The 20,339-nt window shown below is 53.4% G+C and overlaps 1 protein-coding gene across 1 annotated transcript in view; it reads right to left on the reverse strand.

The window, feature by feature from the left end:
- Positions 1-7,648: 7,648 nt before the first annotated feature.
- Ttc7a (tetratricopeptide repeat domain 7A) overlaps positions 7,649-20,339 on the reverse strand; it is a 106,118-nt gene continuing 93,427 nt past the window's right edge. Inside the window, exon 20 of the mRNA XM_032908718.1 lies at positions 7,649-9,545. Coding sequence (XP_032764609.1) covers positions 9,324-9,545 — 222 coding nt within the window. The 3' untranslated portion in view covers positions 7,649-9,323. The remainder of the gene's footprint in view (positions 9,546-20,339) is intronic.

Below are 20,339 nucleotides of genomic sequence, written 5' to 3' on the forward strand. Positions count from 1 at the left end.
GTAGCACGTTCTCTCTTCCAACTTCTCGAGAAGAACTCAACCATTATACGACAGCCGCCATCCTGGCCAGAGATGGCTGCACATCTGACAGAGGTCTCTGGAAAGTCCAAAGGAGCAGAAAGGCTCTATTGCCTGATGACATTGTGGTATAAGTTTGTGGTGACACCCATAAAAACAAAGCCATTACCCTGTCTGTTGTGCGCGAGCATGACACTGTTCTACAGGACTATTCTCTTGGGCAACGTGTCACCACCTTCTCCATACCGAGCCTCATTGCCTGTTGATCTTTTCTCCCATGGAGGGACGGGCCTGGTCATGGGACTCTCGCCTGGTGATCCATCCATCCACGCTGCCCAACCAGCTTCTGCAATTCTGGCCTTGGCACATGGCCTCCGTGAGGAGCTTGGTGGTGAATAGGCTGGAAAAGACTAGGAAGTCATTATCTATGCGGCTTCAGGGGAGCCGTGACCCACGCTGCTTGCACACTTCCAGTGCGGTCTGCCCTAAGGGCACCCATGCACCAATGTCCAGAGTGAGCCCAGTGCACTTTAGAACTCTACCTCAGTTTGTCACTGAGGCCCTAGGGGGGAGACATTGTGTCTTCCTCAGGAAGGAATTTTAGCCATAGATACAGCAGAGCTATCGTACAGAGCAAACGCTTGCCAGTAGATGGCTGTTATTTTACTGGTCTAATTATTGTGCTGTGGCTTTACTCCTTCACTGGCCATGCATCATTTTCTCTGTTTAACCCATGTGTGTACACATGTGCATGCCTGTGTGTGTGTGGGGGGGGAGTTACACACGGGCCTTCATGTATGACAAGCACGTGTTTTATCGCCAAGCCTTGGCCTAGCTCATTTATCGTTATAGAGTGCATGCCTTCTACTTACAGATAAAAAGTGTATTATGGGGTAGGCTCAGCAGGTTGAAGTGCTAGAATCCATGCATCAGCTGAGCATGGCAGTATGCATAGAATCTAGCACTGGGACAGACAGAAAGAGGCAGGGACAGACAGGTCCCAGGTTCACTAGTTAGTCTAGCGGAAACGACAATCTCCAGATTCAGGAGAAAATCTCTCAAAAGATGTTGTGCAGAATGGTAGAAAACACTCAAACTGACCCATGGCCTCACATGCAGGCATGGGCCAGCGTTTCACATACACTGCTGCACATACATGCACAGCCCCGCAGTGTACCTACCATGGTCACCCATAGCAGCCAGGAACATCCTGAGCATCCTCCGGCCTCTCACGTTCACTCTTGACTGCATCATTTTCCTGACTGAATCTTGTGATCATGGCTCCAGAAGCCCGCACATAGAATTACATAGGTATGCCATACATACACGTACATATATATCATATGACATATGACATATGACATCTAGCTTTCTGTTTGCATACAACAGCAAACTCAGTGAGTGCCCATGTCCCCATTAAGTTTTTGACTCCAAGTTAGTGAAATCTTGAGTATCTACCACGTGCTGGGTGCTGTGCTTGGTTGAGGGGCTGGTCACAGAGATGAAGGTCATGGGATTGAATTTGGAGGGTGCTAAGGGAACCAGGCTTGAGAAGGAGCCTAGGAAGCTGGGGGAGGTGGGCCAAGGACCTGTAGCAGATCCCTGGGGTCTGAGACCTTGAGTCTGTCCTTATGGGGGTGACAGTCGGAGTGTGAAGACCAACTCTCGTCTTTGAAACATGCCAGTCACTGCTGGTGTCCAGAAGAAGGCTGCGACCTGCCACACGTGTTCAGTGGAGGGAGAAGGCAGCAGAGCCAAGCTCCAACACATGCACATGGGAAGCCCAGACAGTACCCAAGGGACCCAGGAGCCTAGGGTGGACAGGGAGAAAGAGGACGCCAGGCGGGGGCAAGCACAACCATCAGTGGTGTGCACATTTGCTGGGGGACGGGGCAGAGAAAGAGTGCCCCTGCAAGAGTGAAGGGGGAGAGAGGCACGGGAGGGACACAGACGTCAGAAGGTCTAGAAGGTCGGACAGTGAGCCTCGCACAGCAGAAAGACCTCTCCCGGGCCCAGGACGATCACCAATTAGGTCCTGGGCCTCAGAGAGGAAGAACAGTCCAGGGGTTCAGCAAATACTTAAAAAAATTAAAAAACAAAACAAAACAAAAAACAAGAAAACTCCCAACTCCTTTGCTTTGATATATTTAAAAAGTAGAAAGGGTATTGTGTCCACGCTCTGGATTTAGAAGCCCCACTGCATGGTCTCCCTGTCTTCACCTTTGGGGAGGAAACTCCCCTCCCACTTGCAAAGCAATCCTGGGCTTGTGAATGTCAGCGTTTCTTGCCTGCTTGGGACAGACAGAGCGACAGGGCAGGAGTCTTGAGGTTTTCGTTTGTTTGTTTGTTTGTGACTTTTGTTTTGTTTTTGAAACAGGGGCTTACTGCCCTGACTGTCCTGAAACTTGTTTTGTAGAGCAGGCTGGCCTCAAACTCAGAGATCTACCTGCCTCTGCCTCCCTCGTGCTGGGATTAAAGGTGTGAGGGACCACTGCCACCCAGGAGTTTTATTCTTCAAATGGGCCAAAGTTCCTGTATGATAATTTTGAGATGAGGAAAGAGAGAATGGATAGACCTAGTTTGACATTGAGCTTGATGACAAAAAAAAAAAAAAAAAAAAAAAACAACAACAAAAAACACTCAGAGGCAGAGGCAGACAGGCCTCAAGGCCAGCCTGGTCTGCAGAGCGAGTCCCAGGACAGCCAGGGCTACACAGAGAGACCCTGTCTTGAAAAAAAAAAAAAGCATTGAGGTTGGGTTTGAGATCTGACATTGACACTTAGCAGCTAAGCTAAGAGCATGATATTCATAATAGGACATGTCTGAGACTGACTTAGGAAGCCCTGTGTAGCCGCCACAAACCTCCCTGGATGGTCCCCACTCCATTTTAACCCATCTGAAATTCTCTAGGGTCTTAAGTAATCTGAAGCCCTTCCTCCAGCTGCTGTGACTAGGGCTTCCCTAGGTCCTTGTCCCCTGAGCAGCCCTCTCCTCCCCCCACCCCAGCCTCCAGCTGTCTGTGAATTTGGCTCCAACCAAAGGGCTTATGCAAACCTTGACTGAAACCTCTCCCACTGTGTCCATGTGAAGTTTCCTCTTCATTAGGCAGAGGATGTCAAAAGTCACAGCACTGATGGCAGCCTGGCCTCTTTCTTTCTTTCCCACTCCTGTCCGACCCTGCTCTCTGGACCCACAGATGTAGATCCTATTCCAGTGCCTATGTGGCAGGCATGAACATTGTGGCTAAGGACCACAGGTTGCCTGAGTCTGTAGCGTGCTAAATGTCACTTACTTATGGGTGTGTGTGTGTGTGTGTGTGTGTGTGTGTGTAGCTTATCAAGCCATCTGTCTGTGGACACTTGGATTGCTTCCATGGTTTAGCTTCTGTGAACACAAGTATACAGATATCTCTTTTGAGGACTCAACTTCTAATTCTTTGGGGAATCCCAGTAGAGCTGAGAATTATAGAATATTTTTAATTTTTTACACTGCTGATAATGTCTTTGATTAGATTTTTAAATATTCATGACATAGTCTCTTTTTCTGTTGTCCATACCTTTGTAGTCACACCCGGGAAGTCATCAGAATATGTGCTCTAAAGCTTTCCCCCTGCATTTTCTTCTAGGATTTTTAACATTTTAGTTCTTACATTTAGGTCTTTGATACTTATTCTTACTTAATTTTGAGAATGGTTTTAGGCAGGAGTCCAACTTCACTCCTTTGCATGTGGCTATCCAGTTTCCCCAGCCATGTTTGTTTGTCCTTTCCCTATTGAACGGTCTTGGTATCCTTTAGTCATTTGAAGGCTGGAGAGAAGACAAGCTGGGAGCACTGCATCAACAGTAAGACAGCAAATCTTTTGGTTTACAAGATTTACCAAAGTGTAGGAGTACAGGGCGGAGTCTCTACACACACTTACCCTTGGATGTGCACAACCAAGCACATGGTTTTGAAGGTGATGAGAGACTGATTGCCGAAGACTGGTGCATTCGAGCAAGGGGAAGGCCGAGTGCTTGAGAAGAAGAGGCGATAGCATTCTGCACCTGGTTAGGTGTATGAATGTATGTGTGTGTGCATGAATGTGTGCACGTGTGTGTGTGTGTGTGTATGAAGGTGTGTGAGAGTGTGTGTGTGTGTGAGTGTGTGTGTGTGTGTGTGTGTATGCCTGTTCCCTTGCTCAAGGAACCACTGCTCTGGCTACATAGGGGTTGGGAGATGGGTGCCATGGAGCACCGTTCCCTTCTTGCTAGCCAGCCTGGTGACTCTGGTAGCAGGTTGGTGGCTTCTAGGTGCTCAAGGTCCCTGGACTGGTGTAGTCTTCCCGGGGATACTGTTAGAGACGTAACAGTATGGCACCAGTGTCCCATTATCCTCCTGCTGTGGCAATGAGAAGTTATTTGTGTCTCCGGCCCCAGAGCCCTTGAGCTCTTGGTGTCCTTAGAGAGTGGCAGAGGACATCGCGCAGACCCTGTATTCTCAGGCTGTTATACAGCAGGCCAGTGTGGGCAGTACATGGTCTTTTCCTTGGGGACAGAGTCCCCCCTACCAAGGCTGTGGACTACCAAAGGGCTGATTAGCAGTTGACCGTGAGCCCGGTGTCCTGTGCACGGCCCAGTGCTAGCACGGATATATGTAGGTGTGTCAGTGTGACTTTCACCCTAAGGGAAGACCTAGGAGAGAGGCTCCCACCACTGCTCCACAGGCGATGACGACAGAGAGGAAGGTGGCTGTCCCTCCTGAGGGATCCATCCTGTACCATTAAACTGAAGGAAGGTCCCGGAGTGGAGCATCTCCAGAGGGACTGAACTCCAGTTACATACGCTGCTATCTTTTGTGTCAAGGCAATGCCCATCCCCAAGGGAAGGCAGCCTATAGGACGCCAAGTGATCCATACGAGCAGGCTCAAGACGGTCTTCTTGGTCATGAATCACCTGCTCTGTTACTTTGCAGAGGAGAAAACAGGTACAGAGAGGTTAAGCAGCTTGCTCAAGGCCACACAGCCAGTGCAATCACAAAGTCCCTGGCAGCAGACAGCAGGGACTCTGCAGGCACCTCCCTAGACTCCCTAACTCCTCAGCTCAGCACTGTGGGGCTGGTCTCAGGCTGCCCAAGCCAGGGCAGAAAGAGTTAGCAGGTGGAGCGGACAAATGGGAGGCTTGTTTAAGGTGAGACTTCCTCAGGCCAAGAAAGATTTGCATGGCGATATATGACACTGGGCCAGGGAGCTTGCTAAACAGAGAGCTCTTTGGTACCCAAAGAGTTGGAGTGCTGGCAGCTGAGATTCCAATCATACTTGTTTCTGCAGATTAACACTGAAGACACACACAAGTGTGTGTGTGTGTGTGTGAGAGAGTGTGTGTCTGTGGATGTGAATGTGTGTGTGTGTGTATGTGAATGTGTGTGTGTATGTGTGTGTATGTGAATGTGTGTCTGTGTGTGTGTATGTGAGTGTGTGTATGTGTGTCTGTGTATGTGAATGTGTGTGTGTGCATCTGTGTATGTGAATGTGTGTCTGTGTGTGTATGTGTGTGTCTGTGTGAGTGTGTATATGTATGTGTGTGTCTGAGTGTGTATGTGTGTGTGTATGTGTGTCTGTATATGTGTATGTGTCTGTGTGTGTGCATCTGTGTATGTGAATGTGTGTCTGTGTGTGTATGTGTGTGTCTGTGTGAGTGTGTGTCTGTGTGAGTGTGTGTGTATGTGTGTGTGTGTGTCTGTGTGTGTGTATGTGTGTGTGTGTGTGTGTGTGTGTGTGTGTGTGTGTGTGTGTGTCGTGTGTAGTGTGTGTGTGTGTGTGTGTGTGTGTGTGTGTGTGTGTGTGTGTGTGTGTGTGTGTGTGTGTGTGTGTGTGAGTCTGTGTGTCTGTGTGTGTATGTGTGTGTGTGTGTGTGAGTGTGTGTCTGTGTGTGTGTATGTGTGTGTGTATGTGAGTGTGTGTGTGTGTGTATGTGTGTGTGTGTGTGTGTGTGTCCAGTATGGTTCAGAAGATGGTGTGCGGGTTAGAGGGTCAGAGTGAGGGAGCACAGGGCAGCCCCATGTCTTGCCCCCAGACTTAAGCCCTTACACAGGCACAATGAGTTTCAGTACGAAGATGGCTTTCTCGTTCTCTAAAGAGGGCTTGTGAACAGTCTGTGGACCGGAACAGGGTGGGGTTGGGTGGAGATGTCAGGAAATGACAGGGTTCAGGGAGTCTCTACTGCCGGACCCTCCAACATTTGACTAGTTTCAGGTCTGCACGGCAACACTTTGCTGAATGGAAGACTGGGTCTCTGCCTTTTCCTGTAGCCTTCCCTAGTCTGGCAGACCCCACCATTGTGTCTACGACAGTCTTAACGGGGAGAACGGTGAGGGCTTGGATGTGTAACGAGTAATATGATACCAACTGTCAGTTACAGAATGCGTATGCTGCCTGGGAAAGAGGCGACAGCTAAGGAAGCTGGCCCTCGGAGCTGGGCGGAGCAGTACATGTCTAATCCCAGCACGTGGGAGGAGAGACAAGTGGATGGAGAGTCCAAGGGGATCCTTGCTACATCCCGACTTCAAGGCCGGTGTGAGCCACATGAAACTGCTTTGAAAACAAGTGGGGAGAGGCTAGGGATGCAGCTCCGTGGTAAAGGCACATTTCTTGCCATCTGAAGGCCCTGGGTTCAATGTGCAACACCACTTCCATGTAAGGGGAAAAGCAATCGAGCAAACGAACAAACCGGTGGGCTCCCCACAAAGCCCTTCCTCCCTAGTCTCTCACTGTCAAGTCACACGGGCAAGGGTAGAGCAGGGCGCTGGCTGCCCTGGGAAGGGGAACAGCACAGGGCTCTAGACGAGACCAGCTCTGAATTCTGGGGGGCGTCACAGTATAGCTATTCTCAAAGTGTGGGGGCTGCCACTCTGGGAGTGTAGGAGGCAGTCCCTTGCAGGGGGTGGGGGCGGGCATGATGTAATAGGGTTTTTTGAAAAAAATTTGGTGCAAGGTCTGTAATAGACAACTTATATTTGTATAATTATACAATTATAATTACTAACTTATAATTACTTCCGATACACTGCCATAGGTTTCTTAGCACCAATCATCTCGCCATGATCTAAGCCATGGACGCCATAGAGTCATGCCATGTGACAGTTCTCACGTGGGAGGTTTATGGGGGAGCAGCCTCTGGGTGAGGGGGGGAGGGAAGGAGAGGGCAAATCGAGAAGGGCCTGGCCTTTTATACGGGGATGTTGCATGTGTGACTCGTGGTCACATAAGAATGTGTCCCATCTTGGCAGCTAGTGATGACTTGTTCTGCTGTCATTAGGTCTCTGGGGCAGACGGTAGAGATGTCTGACTGCTAACACCCCCAGTCCCCGAGGTTTCCTAGTGGGCAGACTTATTTGAAAGACAGCCATAGGCCAGGCCTAGCCCCTGGACCAGTCCCAAACCCCTCTGCCTCCTCTGAGAACCTCCAGGCATTGCCCAAACTTCTAGTCGCACTGCTTCCCGACAAGACTCGACCTTGGAAGCTGGGTGTCTTCTCTCTTCCTAACTCTGCTCCCCTCAGCCTTCCGGGTTTCTCCTCTGACATGGTCTCCGCTCCAGGACTGGCATCACTACTCTATGCTGAGCACCAAGTAAATGAACACACTATTCAGACAGTCCCCTTCCCCCTTCACGGGTCTTTTATTCAATTTCTAAGGACATTGTGAAGTGCTGGGCCTGTCTCCCATGGCCTCCAAAGAGGGAATGCTAAGTCAGATGCATTTGCTGTCTTTCCCACCGCCAAGACCGACCACCAAGGTGTATGAGCAGTATCTGCTTTTTTTCTTAACTCTAAGAGAATGCCATAAAAATATAGATCTCTCGCATATATATATCTATATTTATATACACATAGACACATAGACCGTTCAACCAAGGACTGAATATCCTCCCCTTGGCCTGTGGCTGTGGCTAGGAGGCACTGGCTCTCTGGGGACACAAGGAGACAAGCAGGGTAAGTCAGTACAAAGGAGCCCATCTCCAAGGGCTTTCTCCTTCCAAGGAAGCTGTGGTTGGCCATGGTATACCGGGGCAGCTCTCAACCCTCCTGACACATTCTAACACAGAGCAAGGTAGACCAGAAGGAGTTTCCACCCAGAGAGAGGGGTGACAGAAAGGCACTCTCTGCTAGGCGTGGGGGATGGCTTCCTGAGGGAGTTTCAAAACTAGAGTGCATGGCTGATGAGTCAGGAAGGGACATCTGCCCAGCGATGTGACAGAGCACAGGGCAAAGGAAGGTGAGGCAGTCAGGTCCCTCTTCTGTTTCTACCCAAGCATGGCCTCCATGGGAATCTGAGCAGGGAGCATGAAAGGCCAAGCGGGTGCTTTGGGTCACTCAGCAAAGTCTAAGGTGAAGACTGGGCAGTGGATGATGAGGTGTACTGGGCTGGTGTCACTCACCCAAGTGGGCGGGGCCTGCGCTGTAGGGAAAGCCTTGAAGGACTGTGCACTCAAGGTACTAGAAATGGCTAGGTCAGAGCCCTGTTTAATATTCCAAGGCCTATCCCAGAGGCCCCTGGCATGGGGCCTTCGGAGTTTACTGGCTGGGGCGTGTCTCTAGGGAGATGACCATGAACGTGTTTAGAGACCTGGCCTGACACAATTCCCAAAGGCACTTGGTGGTGGTACATAGAACACACGTGTAGCCCCCCGGAAACTTCCCCACAAAGCAAACACCAGACAATCAACAGTGCTAATTCAGTCTGACAGGGCCCAGGAGACCACTGTCCTCCCTGTCTGAGACCTTAAGCTGTGGCTGTCCTCGGCAAGGCTGCAAGTTTGCACTGCCCTGAGACTGGTTGGGGGAATGCATCCGGGGTTCTCCAGCATGCCTGCTCACAGCTCTGTGAGGTCACTTAGATTCAAGCCAGTTTGTCTCCCAAGGCACCAAGAAAGGCATCCAGGAAAAGTCTGGCCAGCCGGAGGACGGCTGGCAAGCAAGTTCATCTCTGTGGTACACAAACTCAGGACTGGTCCACTCCAAAGCAGGACGTCCAGGGGCTCAGGAGGCTGAGGACGGTCTGGGCTCTAAGACACATCTTTTATCCGAAAGGAGCTCAGCAAAGTCAGCCTCTGGGGAGCAAGGCATGTGCTTTGGATGCAAATCTTGTCCACCCAGTTTCAGACAGGAGCTCAGGCCCATGTGGGCCTGCAGGGTGTGGAGTGTGGGGGAGAAGTGGCATGGGAGCCCGTGGAAGTGTTCACTAGTCATCTATTCCCTGAGGCCCCCACATCCGGATGGTGCCCTTCCCTGCCCCCCTGCCTGCGGACAGCCTGCAGCTGCTGCAGATGCTCACAGCTCTCTGGCGATGATGGAGAAGGGGAGCACAGGGCTGCTGGCCTCCAGCTCCAACGCGGTGAGGAAGCAGTCAGCAGCAGCTTCATTGTGGCCTTGGTCCTGCAGCACCTCCCCCAGGCCCTGCCACGCTTCGTGGTGGGTGCTCTGCCTTTCCACGGCATCCCGCAGCACCTTCTGGGCCAGGCTCTTGTGGCCCAGCCGACTCAACATCAGCCCCTGGAGACGAAGCACAGGACCAGGTTAACTGGGCCACCCAGGCAGGGGGAGCTCAGTAACCAGGGCAGAGAAGCAATGTTTTGCTTCTGGACACCAGCCAGAGAGGCCCACAGACAAATGACCTTGGCCTTTACGCATGCAAAACCTATCTGTCCCTGCCCAAGCCCCACCTTAACCCTGTCGCCGCTAGGTTCCTCTTATCTTTCAAAGATGGGCCTTCAGGTCTAGACCTGATTCTGAGTGGTCCCCTGGGGGGAATTCTGAGCCTTTCATTCACTCTTCTACAAATGGGAAAAAAAAAATGTTTTATCAGGGCATGGCCTTCTAAGACCCGTGGCAGAAATGACTCAGTGGATGCAAAGCTGTCCAAGACAGCACCAGCTGGGAGCATGCAGCCCGCAGCGTGGGGCTGCCCCTCATCTCGCTGACAAAGAGGGGAAGAGTCTCTGCCTGCCTTGGCAGCCTGCCCTGGCAGGTGACAGGCACAGGAAGGAGAGGGTCAGGGTGTAGAGTAGTTGCTGAGAGAACGAGCTAGAAGGGGTTCAGGGATCAAAGACCCTGGATGCCTCAGGACAGGAGACAGGAGTATGGCTTGGTGGTTTAGCAGCTCAAAGGACAGTTGCAAAGAGTTGCAAGAGAACTAGAGGAAGTGCCAGGAATTCTCACAGCGGGGATGGGAAGTGAAACCGGCAGCCTTGAGCTTCCCCTTCCTCCACACTGGGGACAAGGGACAGGGTCTGGGCATGGGGAAGGCTTCAGGTTCCAGAAAGGCTGCTCTGTACCTCCCACTGACCTGTCACTTCGAAGGCACCCCAAGGTGCTGAGAAGTGAGCACTTCTCTTGTTCAGAAGAGTGGAGGTAAATCTCCAACTCCTTCCGACTTCCTGGGTAGGCAGGGGACCAGGGTGGGGGGGCAGGGAGCTGCCTTTGTGCTTGAAGCCCCCTCTCTGCAGCCCGCCCACTGACGGCCATGTACATTTTTAGCTGGGTTATTTTCCTCCTCCCCAAGCTCCCTAGAGTTAGGCCCTTGGTTGCTATGGAGACGCACCAGGAAAGATGTACACGGCTGACTTCAGAAGCCCTAAGAGAGCTTGGAACATGACCAATTAGGCAAGGAGGATGGTGTAGCGGAAGACTGGGAAAGGCTCCGTCTCCAGAGGTGCTGGCTGGAGGTCCTGGGGCCAGAAGCAGGGGGGCAGGACTGACTCCCAGACTGGCGCCCTCCTATGACCCTAAGCATGGACACCCAGCCTGGGCTGAGGCTGGGGAACAGCAGGTGGGGGGCAGGGAGTAGCAGTGTCACATGGGGCTCTGACCAGATGCACACAGCAGTGCTGACTCAGGGTTACCAGAACCAGGGGCAGGCAGTGTGTGTCTGGCCAGCAGTGCCCAGGCCACACAGTTCTGCCCACATGGCCAGGACAGGACCTTAAGTAGCTCACAATGGAATGGGGCCCGCAGGCTGGAGGCAAGGAAGTTTCTAGCTGATGGCTGCCAGAACCAAGATGAAATACCAAAAAAGGGAGCTCTGAAGCCTAGGAATGCCACTCACAGGGAGCAACTGAGGCTAGACCTGGCCAGCAGGCCTGGCGGAGGGGGTGGGTCTGCTCGCTTCTTTCTCCGAGCTTTCTTTCTGGTTCTTCCTCCCACAGGAAGCTTTATTGGCAAGGAGAGTCCAAATCCTCTGTTCTCCAGCTGGGTCTAGTGATGCAAACCCACCAACCCAGCCTCTGGGGAGGCCGAGGCAGGGGGATGGCAAGTTGAAGGCCTGTCTAGGCTAGCCTGGGGGAACTTAGTGCAACCACATCAAAATAGAGAGAGAGCAGGGGTAGCTCAGTGGTATGTTGTCACTTGCCTAGCGAGTGGGAGGCCTTACATTCAATCCCAGGATGACAGAGAAGGTGTGGGCGTTTGGGGCGCAGTCGGGGATGTGTCTGCTGGCTGAATGGGTGTCTCAGTAGAGGACAAAAGGCCAGGGCTAAGCGGCCAGAAGGCCTAGCTGGGACCCTAGCAAATGGCCACTGGTCCCTGAGCTGTGAGATCCTCATTGGTAAACTGAGGGGTGGTGGTGGTAGGAGAGTCCTTCCTCACAGGGCTGCTGCGAATTCTGGAAGGATGGATCTGGAGAAGGCACAGCCTGACACACAGAAGGCAGCTTGCAACCTCTCTAGGAGGAGCACAGACAGGGGTGGGGCAGGGAGAAGCCACCACTGGCCACTTCCTCAGAGGGAGGGAGATGGCAGGGTCCTCTGTTAGGAAGGGCTGTGCAGTGGGGCTGGCTTCATGTCCCCCTGCCCCAACATGCTGACCTTAGAACCTGAAAGAAGACACCAGGCCAGGCTGGGGTCAGGCTAAGGCCTGGAGGCCCAGGGCCCGTAACCGGATCTGTGGCCACCTGCCCCTGACACCAGCAGCACTTGTGTTTGGTAGCAACCCAGTGCTGTTTGCTGCCTGACAACTGGGTGGGACCCAAGTACAGGAAGATGCAAGGTGTCCCCTGCTGTCCCCAGCCTGGCGCTGTCCCCAGGGTCCATCAGCACCCTCCTGACTCTACTATAAGAACAGGTCTCCAGGGAGATGGCGAGAACACAGAACTGGTGTCTCAGTTCCAGCCACACATCCCTACGGAGTGCCCCCCATCCCCCCACCCCCGCCTGTCCCTCATCTGCTGGGAGGGATCTAGTCCTGTGAAGAGGCCCATAGCTTCTGACCCTTCACTGTGGTGCCAGGACTGGGCTGCCCATTCACAGGGATTTGGTAGCCATGTAAAAGTTATCTGTGACCATGGAAGACTAGTTGCAAGGCTCACTTGGGCTGGAAACAGCCATCACCAGGGCTTCTGGAGAGGACAGTACAATGTTCAGTCTCCTGAAGTCCTCCTTTCCTCAGCTCTCAGAGGGGCTTCGGCCCGACTGCTCTCTCAGGGCTCTGCTCTCCCAGGAAGCCCTTCCTGAGTTCAGCAAACCTCAAGACATCCCACCTCCACATCCTATTTGGTCACTGTGGGGCTCTTGTGTACCTTACCTGACCTGTGCTCCATACGTGTGTGTGTGTGTGTGTGTGTGTGTGTCTGTGTGTGTGTCTGTGTCTCTATGTGTGTGTGTGTGTGTGTCTGTGTGTGTGTGTCTGTGTCTCTATGTGTGTGTGTGTCTGTGTGTGTGTGTGTGTGTGTCTGTGTCTCTGTGTGTGTGTGTGTGTGTGTGTGTGTGTGTGTGTCTGTGTGTGTGTGTGTGTCTCTGTGTCTGTGTGTGTGTGTGAGTCTGTGTGTGTGTGTCTGTGTCTCTATGTGTGTGTGTCTCTGTGTGAGTCTGTGTGTGTGTGTGTGTGAGTCTGTGTGTGTGTGTCTGTGTCTCTATGTGTGTGTGTGTGTGTGTGTGTGTGTGTCTCTCTCTGTGTGTGTGTCTCTGTGTGTGAGTGTGTGTGTGTGTGTGTCTGTGTGTGTGTGTTTGTGAGGGAGAGAGAGAGAGAGAGAGAGAGAGAGAGAGAGACAGAGAGACAGAGAGACAGAGAGAGAGAGAGAGATTTCCTTGCCAGTCTTTCTCTAAGCAGGGCAGCAGCTCTCAACAGAAGCCAAGTGGGAGGGACCCCTGGCTCTGCCTTAAGGGCTTCCTGGGCTGACTGCTACCTCAGGGAGCTCAAGAGGCCTACAAGGGCCCCAAAGCAGGTGGTCTGAGGGGCCTGTGGTTGCTGAGGTCTGGAGACTAAGGGTACAGGGCATTTCCTGTTAGGAGTTGTTTGTTGAGCTACAGGGTAGAACTGCCTGTAGCTAGGTATAGAGAGGAAGGAAGGGCCTTGCTGCCCGTTCTTATACTTAGCACCATCTCACCATCTCACCAGGCGTTCACTGACTGCAGAGGCACAGCGGGAAGGCCACATGGGTGTGTGTGGTTTTAGGGAGCCCACCCTGGGAAGTGGTACTTAGAGTCACACCAGCTGTGGGCCAAGCTGAGTGCTCCTCCCACCCTTGCCCTAAGTATTTATAGAAGTTATGTAGGGAATTTTCTTCCTGAGCCCCAGGCACCTTCCTGGGATTCTGTAGTGGCCTTTGTGGCTGGGAGGCTGGGAATCCACTGGGAGGCTTCGGGAGCCACAGGCCCCTGGAGGCTATCTGAAGTCACTGGGACTGCGTGGAGGAGCCATTGCACTGGGGGTGGGGGATGGGGATGGGGATGAGGAGGGTCCTCTTCAGGCACACTTGGGGAGACTGCATGCTTCTAGGCCAGTGCTAGCTCCAGATTTGTTCAGGTGTGTCACCCTCAACCTGTCCACCCAGACTGGGGGCATACCGGTTCTAGAACACAGCGCTAGCTACAGCGGCCAGCCCGTTCTCCTTTCCCGCTGGAGGCAAAGGACGTAAGTCCTTCCAGATCCACCTACCGTCCAGTTGATAGGCTAGCCCCAGGTCTCTGGAAGAGGCCCTTGCTGAGAAGGCACCCAGAGTCACTAGACCAGCCTAGGAGGGGTCTTCTAGGGTACCAGTGGTTGTCACTCTTGTGTTACCAACCTATACCCATTCCTTTCTCTTCCTGGGGCTCTGGGAAGCAGCACAAGGGTTGATCGGCTGGGGTTATCTGTCTTCCCAGGGGCCTCTAGGGCTAAGAGGCCAAAAGCACTGGAGCGCCCATAGCAGGTCACATCTGGTGACTCTCTGGCTTACAGAGGACCAGGAGGTAGAAGCCCGACCTCTGGAGGAGGCTAGCCTTGACTCACCCTCTGGGGGCTGGGCCCTCCTAAGTCCTTGGGTAGAACATGAGGCTCAGCTTTAGTGGAGAGATCATTTAAGGAACGGCCACTTAAGGAACGGAGGCTTGTGGGACAGGGGGCTAAGGGCCATAGCCTGGGGCAACCTCCAGACAGTCTTTCCCATTCCTGGATTGTGGGGCCATCAAAGCATCTGTGCCCAACTGTCATCATGATGTGAACCTGTGCCCAGCCAGGCGATCTGGGCGGGGTGGGAGGGAGAGTCTGCACTCTGGCCTGGCACTACCACCTAGACGACACCCCCCCCCCATCTGTGTGACACAAGGAGCATTCCCCCAGGGAGATGTGGAAAGAAACTCAACCAAATCATCTCATCTGGGGGTCAAATGGTCAGGACGGTTCCCCCGAATGAGCCTGACTGGCAGATAGAAGCTTCAGACCATGGCTACCCCAAGTGCTCCCTTCAGAGTATCTCTCTCCCCCATCCTCCCCATCTCTTATCCCCCATCCTCCCCATCTCTCCCCAATCCTCCCCATCTCTCCCCAATCTTCCCCATCTCTCTCCCCCATCCTCCCCATCTCTCCCTCATCCTCCCCATCTCTCCCCCATCCTCCCCATCTCTTATCCCCCATCCTCCCCATCTCTCTCCCACATCCTCCCCATCTCCCCCCATCCCCCCATCTCTTATCCCCCCATCCTCCCCATCTCTTCCCCCACATCCTTCCCATCTCTTCCCCACATCCTCCCCATCTCTCTCCCCTCATCCTCCCCATCTCCTCCCCCACATCCTCTCCATCTCCCCCACATCCTCCCTATCTCTCCCCCCACATCCTCCCCATCTCTCTCCCCTCATCCTCCCCATCTCCCCCTCATCCTCCCCATCTCTCCCCCCACATCCCCCCATCTCTCCCCCCATCCCCCTTCTCTTCCCCCCATCCTCCCCTTCTCTCCCCCCACATCCTCCCCATCTCCCCCCCCATCCTCCCCATCTCCCCCCCCATCCTCCCCATCTCTCCCCCCCCATCCCCCCATCCTCCCCATCTCTCCCCCCACATCCTCCCCATCTCTTCCCCCCACATCCTCCCATCTCTCCCCCACATCCTCCCCATCTCTCTCCCCTCATCCTCCCCATCTCTCCCCCCCACATCCTCCCCATCTCTCTCCCCCATCCTCCCCATCTCTTATCCCCCACATCCTCCCCATCTCTCTCCCCACATCCTCCCCATCTCCCCCATCCTCCCCCATCTCTTCCCCCACATCCTCCCCATCTCTCTTCCCTCATCCTCCCTATCTCCCCCCACATCCTCCCCATCTCCCCTCCACATCCTCTCCATCTCTCCCCCACATCCTCCCCATCTCTTCCCCCCATCCTCCCCATCTCTCTCCCCTCATCCTCCCCATCTCTCCCCCCACATCCTCCCCATCTCTCTCCCCTCATCCTCCCCATCTCTCCCTCCACATCCTCCACATCTCTCCCCCACATCCTCCCCATCTCTCCCCCATCCTCCCACATCTCCCCCCCATCCCCCCATCTCTCCCCCCCTCCCATCTCTCCCCCCCATCCTCCCCATCTCCCCCCATCCCCCCCCTCCCCCCATCCTCCCCATCTCCCCCCCCATCCTTCCCATTCTCGGCAAAGGTAAGACTTCTGGTCTTCCTGCCTCCCCAGGTGCCTGTGGTTCTCAAAGCCATCCACTGCAGCCCAGGTAATGAGCATCAAACCACATCAAACTGCTTTGGCTCCTGAGATCCAGGACACAGGCAGCAGAGGCAGATGGGTCTGGGCTGAGTCAGGGACCCTGAGGCCTGGCTGCTCTGTGTGCCATTGCTGTGTAGAACATTAGAGAACCTTCAGAAACCGCAGGGCACTGAGCTTTGCTTTTTGCCTCTCAGGACACTCATTCTTCCTCTGTAATGTCCTCGGACAGATGGTGACCAGCCTGGCAGGGTCACAGCCCAGAGAGCGGGGCCGGCAGAGCCAGCAGAGCACCTCACCAAAGCAGTCACCACAGCGCCTCTTCAGCTACCCGAGATCAGCGAGACAAGGCTGCAAATGCCTCTCCCTCCACTCTCTTGGAAGCAGCCACGCCTCCCTTAGCTAAGGTCAACAGGGTACGCAGAGGGTCCCATGTCCTGAATACCAGTGCCTTGGCCACTCTTCTCTGGGGAAAGGCAAAGGGCCCATGGGCTTAGTGCAGGGTCCCTACATCCCTCTGCAAACCAGGAACAGTTGAGCATGGAGCAGGAGGCTCTGCTTCAAGGAGAACAAGGCTCGGCCGCTGGCCCATCGCGCCACACAATTACTCAACTGCACTCCAGCAGCAACCCTATGCATGTGGCACAGCTACCTCAGTTCTACAGCAGGCGTTCTGAACCTCTGAGAGACAAAGGACACTTGGCCAAGGTTAAACAGTGAACAAGGCAAAGGGGACCTCAAGTGCAGGTCAGGTGGGCTTGGAAGGCACACAACTTCGGTGCTCCCGAGCCGGCTCCTACACTGGGTAGTTAACCAGTGCTAGAGGAGGCCCAAAGGGAGCTCTGGCCTCACTGCCTCCTCAACTCCCTACTGACCACAAATGCTCCCTGTTTGTGCCAAAGCCCCCACCTCCTTACCATGCAGTGTGGCCCGACAGAAGTCTACCTGGCTGACGAGGGGCTTGACCTTAGGCTACTTGCTGCTGCAGGACATTTTGTCACTACAGTGACAAAAGTACTCCACACTGTCTCTTTCTCACAGCTTTCAGTTCATCTGAACCCGAAAACACACTTTGAAGTCACAAGGGTCCAAATTATAACTGGACCCTTGACATAAGGGGAAAAAACTAAAACAAAACCCTAGCCCATCCAGTGACACAAAGCCCAAGCTCTCTCATAACTTGTGGGTAGTCAGGCTGGCCCCCTCTGTCTGTCACCTCTAGAATCTGGTACACTTCCCCAGGACTGGGATGGCTGGCTGGGTGGGGGTGTCATACAGGCCTTTATAACAAACTCCACCTCTCTGGCCGCAGAAACAAGTCCTACGGGACTCTGGGAGCACCCAAGGGGCCCTACCTCGACCCCAGATTCCAGTGTGGCTAGGGTGGAAGGCATGAGAAGGTTTCCATGGGGACACAGCCAGTTGTGGTTCCTGTATGGTTGCTGTACACTGCTGTAATGACCAGATCCACGAGGAGAGTAGCTGAAGCCAGGCTATTCCGGGAGAAAGCGGTGGCAACAGTGCTGCCTCCACATTTCCAGGGCACACGGGAGAAGAGACGACCTCAGAGACTGCACGCCTAGGAACTAGACTGCGGGCCAAAGCTGCCCACTGTGGCTGTGGTGCCCTAGGAGAAGAGGTTCTGGGAGAACCTGCAGCTAATCCCCAGTGAGAGAGCAGAAGTCTGTACCTCCACAGTACATCCCTGGAGAGGCAGGGCAGGCACTGCCCACAGATATCTTGCCTGTCCACGAACACCCAGTTAGCGCTGAGGGCCTCAGGAGCAGTCAGAGAAGCATCTGCATCCTAGGCAAGCCGGGGGGGAGGGGGGAGTGAGCCATCTGTGGCTACAGCCTGATTCTTCACTAGTGGAGCTCAAGGGCTGCAGAACGTGCTACCCCTAAATATGCCTCCCTGGCAAAAAAAAGGCTATCCTGAGCTAACGACAACTGAACAAAAAAGGCTATCCTGAGCTAACGACAACTGAACAAAAAAGGCTATCCTAAGCTAACGACAACTGAACAAAAAAGGTTATCCTAAGCTAATGACAACTGAAAAGCAGCAGGCACAAGAAAACTCTGTCTTCTGCCTATTTGCCTAAGAGCAGTTAAATTCCCCCTTCAGCTCTATCAAGGGACAAAGGCTGGTTACAGGAAGCAAGTTCAGGTCCTTATGGGCCCCAGGACCACAGAATGCACACAGCGTCCACTAGAGAGCCTCTGTCCACCAATAACTTCCCATTTGTCCTCAAATCTGTGTCCCTGGAGACTCGAGGTCCTCTTCTGCTGTTTCTCACCTCTCTGGATGTTTGTTTTCTGTTGAGGACCGTCTAGGGGGAGTCCCAGACTGCCTGCCTGGGAGATCCACTCATTTCCCATGAGCACTCACTCTCTCACGACCATTTGCCTTTACTGTGGTGGGGGTAACTGGCAGCAACTCAGAACGATGGAGGGAAAATGACCTCTTCCTTATGCTGGGAAACTGAGTCAAGCTTCTTAGCCTCACGAACAACCAATGCCTACCCTGTTCAGGTGTCAGCATAGGAACACCCTCCTGGGGGAGCCCTCACTGACACGCTGTCCTTTGCCTGCTGTCTTGGCCCCTATAGTCCTTTTTTGTTGGGGGGTTTCCAGTGCTCCTCAGAAGTTCTGGGACAGAGATGTAGGGCAAAAGCCTGGGGTCCCTTCCTGCCCTCCCTGAAGAGCAACTTCTCTGTGATGTTGTTAAAGACCCTGCTTGTCTACTCATGTACTGTGGGCAGGCAATGTCAGGCTTCCTGCTTAGATCCTTCTGACCACACACTGAGTCCCAAGGACTGCAGCTGAGAGGGTCTTAGGTGGTGGAGGGGGTGAGCCTGCCTGGCAGACACCTGTTCCTGTGGTGTGATTTCCACACATAAACTACTGAGCGTGGCATAGGGGATGGCCTCCGGGACTGAGGGATCACGGGTCATCTTGCTCTGGACTTGGCTGTGGGCACTGTAGAAGTTTGTTGTGTGCATGTGTGTGGTTCTGTTGGTGGTGGTGGTGATGTGTGTGTGTGTGTGCACGTGTGTGGTTCTGTTGGTGGTGGTGGTGATGTGTGTGTGTGTGTGTGTGTGGTTCTGTTGGTGGTGGTGATATGTGTGTGTGTGTTGTTGTTGTTGTTGTTGCTGTTGTTGGTGGTGATGTGTGTGTGTGTGTGTGTGCATGTGTGTGGTTCTGTGGGTGGTGGTGGTGATGTGTGTGTGTGTGTGCGTGTGTGGTTCTGTTGGTGGTGGTGGTGATGTGTGTGTGTGTGTGTGCGTGTGTGGTTCTGTTGGTGGTGGTGGTGATGTGTGTGTGTGTGGTTCTGTTGGTGGTGGTGATATGTGTGTGTGTGTTGTTGTTGTTGTTGTGCTGTTGCTGTTGTTGGTGATGTGTGTGTGTGTGTGTGTGTGTGTGTGTGTGTGTGTGGAGAAGGCAGTACACATGTATTACGGCATGTGTGTGGAAGGTGATGTGTGTGTGTGTGTGCACGTGTGTGGTTCTGTTGGTGGTGGTGGTGATGTGTGTGTGTGTGTGTGTGTGTGGTTCTGTTGGTGGTGGTGATATGTGTGTGTGTTGTTGTTGTTGCTGTTGTTGGTGTGTGTGTGTGTGTGTGTGTGTGTGTGGTGGTGGTGGTGTGTGTGTGGGTGTGTGTGTGTGTGTGTGTGTTGTTGTTGTTACTGGTTTTCTGGCATGGAATCATGACGGAGGCAATACTCTTTTGCTTGGCCTGGTGTAGAATTCTAGCTCACTTGGAAGGTGGGGCTAGGATCAGGAAGGGCTTTCCCATCACATCCAGGGAGGGTGGATGTCGGAGCAGGGCAGCGGAGAGCTGTGCCTGTCTGAGAAAGCTTTGTGGCCTTCGGCTCCCAGTGAGCTTTCCTCTTCTGCTGTTTGCCAGCCCCACCCTATGACAGCAGGCTCAAACCTGCCCCTACACAGTCCCCCATCCTCCCCTTTCCAGACCCCAGGGAAGGGACTTCCCCATGACATCAGAAGAATTTCCCATCCTGGGCTTGTATGTGGCTGAGATCCCACGGGGAAGGGTAGCTCTTCTATGTGCCTACTACAGGTGCTGTCAAGGTTCAGTGGTGTCCTGTAGTCCATGTCTCCCTAGGAACCTGCCTCAGTAATGACTTCATGGTGGGGCCTAGCATCCACATATCCTCTTCTCTCTGGATATTTCTCTAAGGATGGACCTATCCCAGAAGACACAAAATGATGTCCCTGTCATTCTCCATGGATGGTCTCACAGTGAATTCTGGGTATAAATGCCAAGTTGACTTAACCTACTGTAAGTGTTTTCTACTGTGTTACATCACAGTAAGAAAGATCCCAATCTGCACTTATCCCTGGTGTGTGCGTGCTATGATTGATTACAATGCCTGTCA

Source organism: Rattus rattus, chromosome 7 (genome assembly GCF_011064425.1).
Source record: "Rattus rattus isolate New Zealand chromosome 7, Rrattus_CSIRO_v1, whole genome shotgun sequence".
Classification (NCBI taxonomy): domain Eukaryota; kingdom Metazoa; phylum Chordata; class Mammalia; order Rodentia; family Muridae; genus Rattus; species Rattus rattus.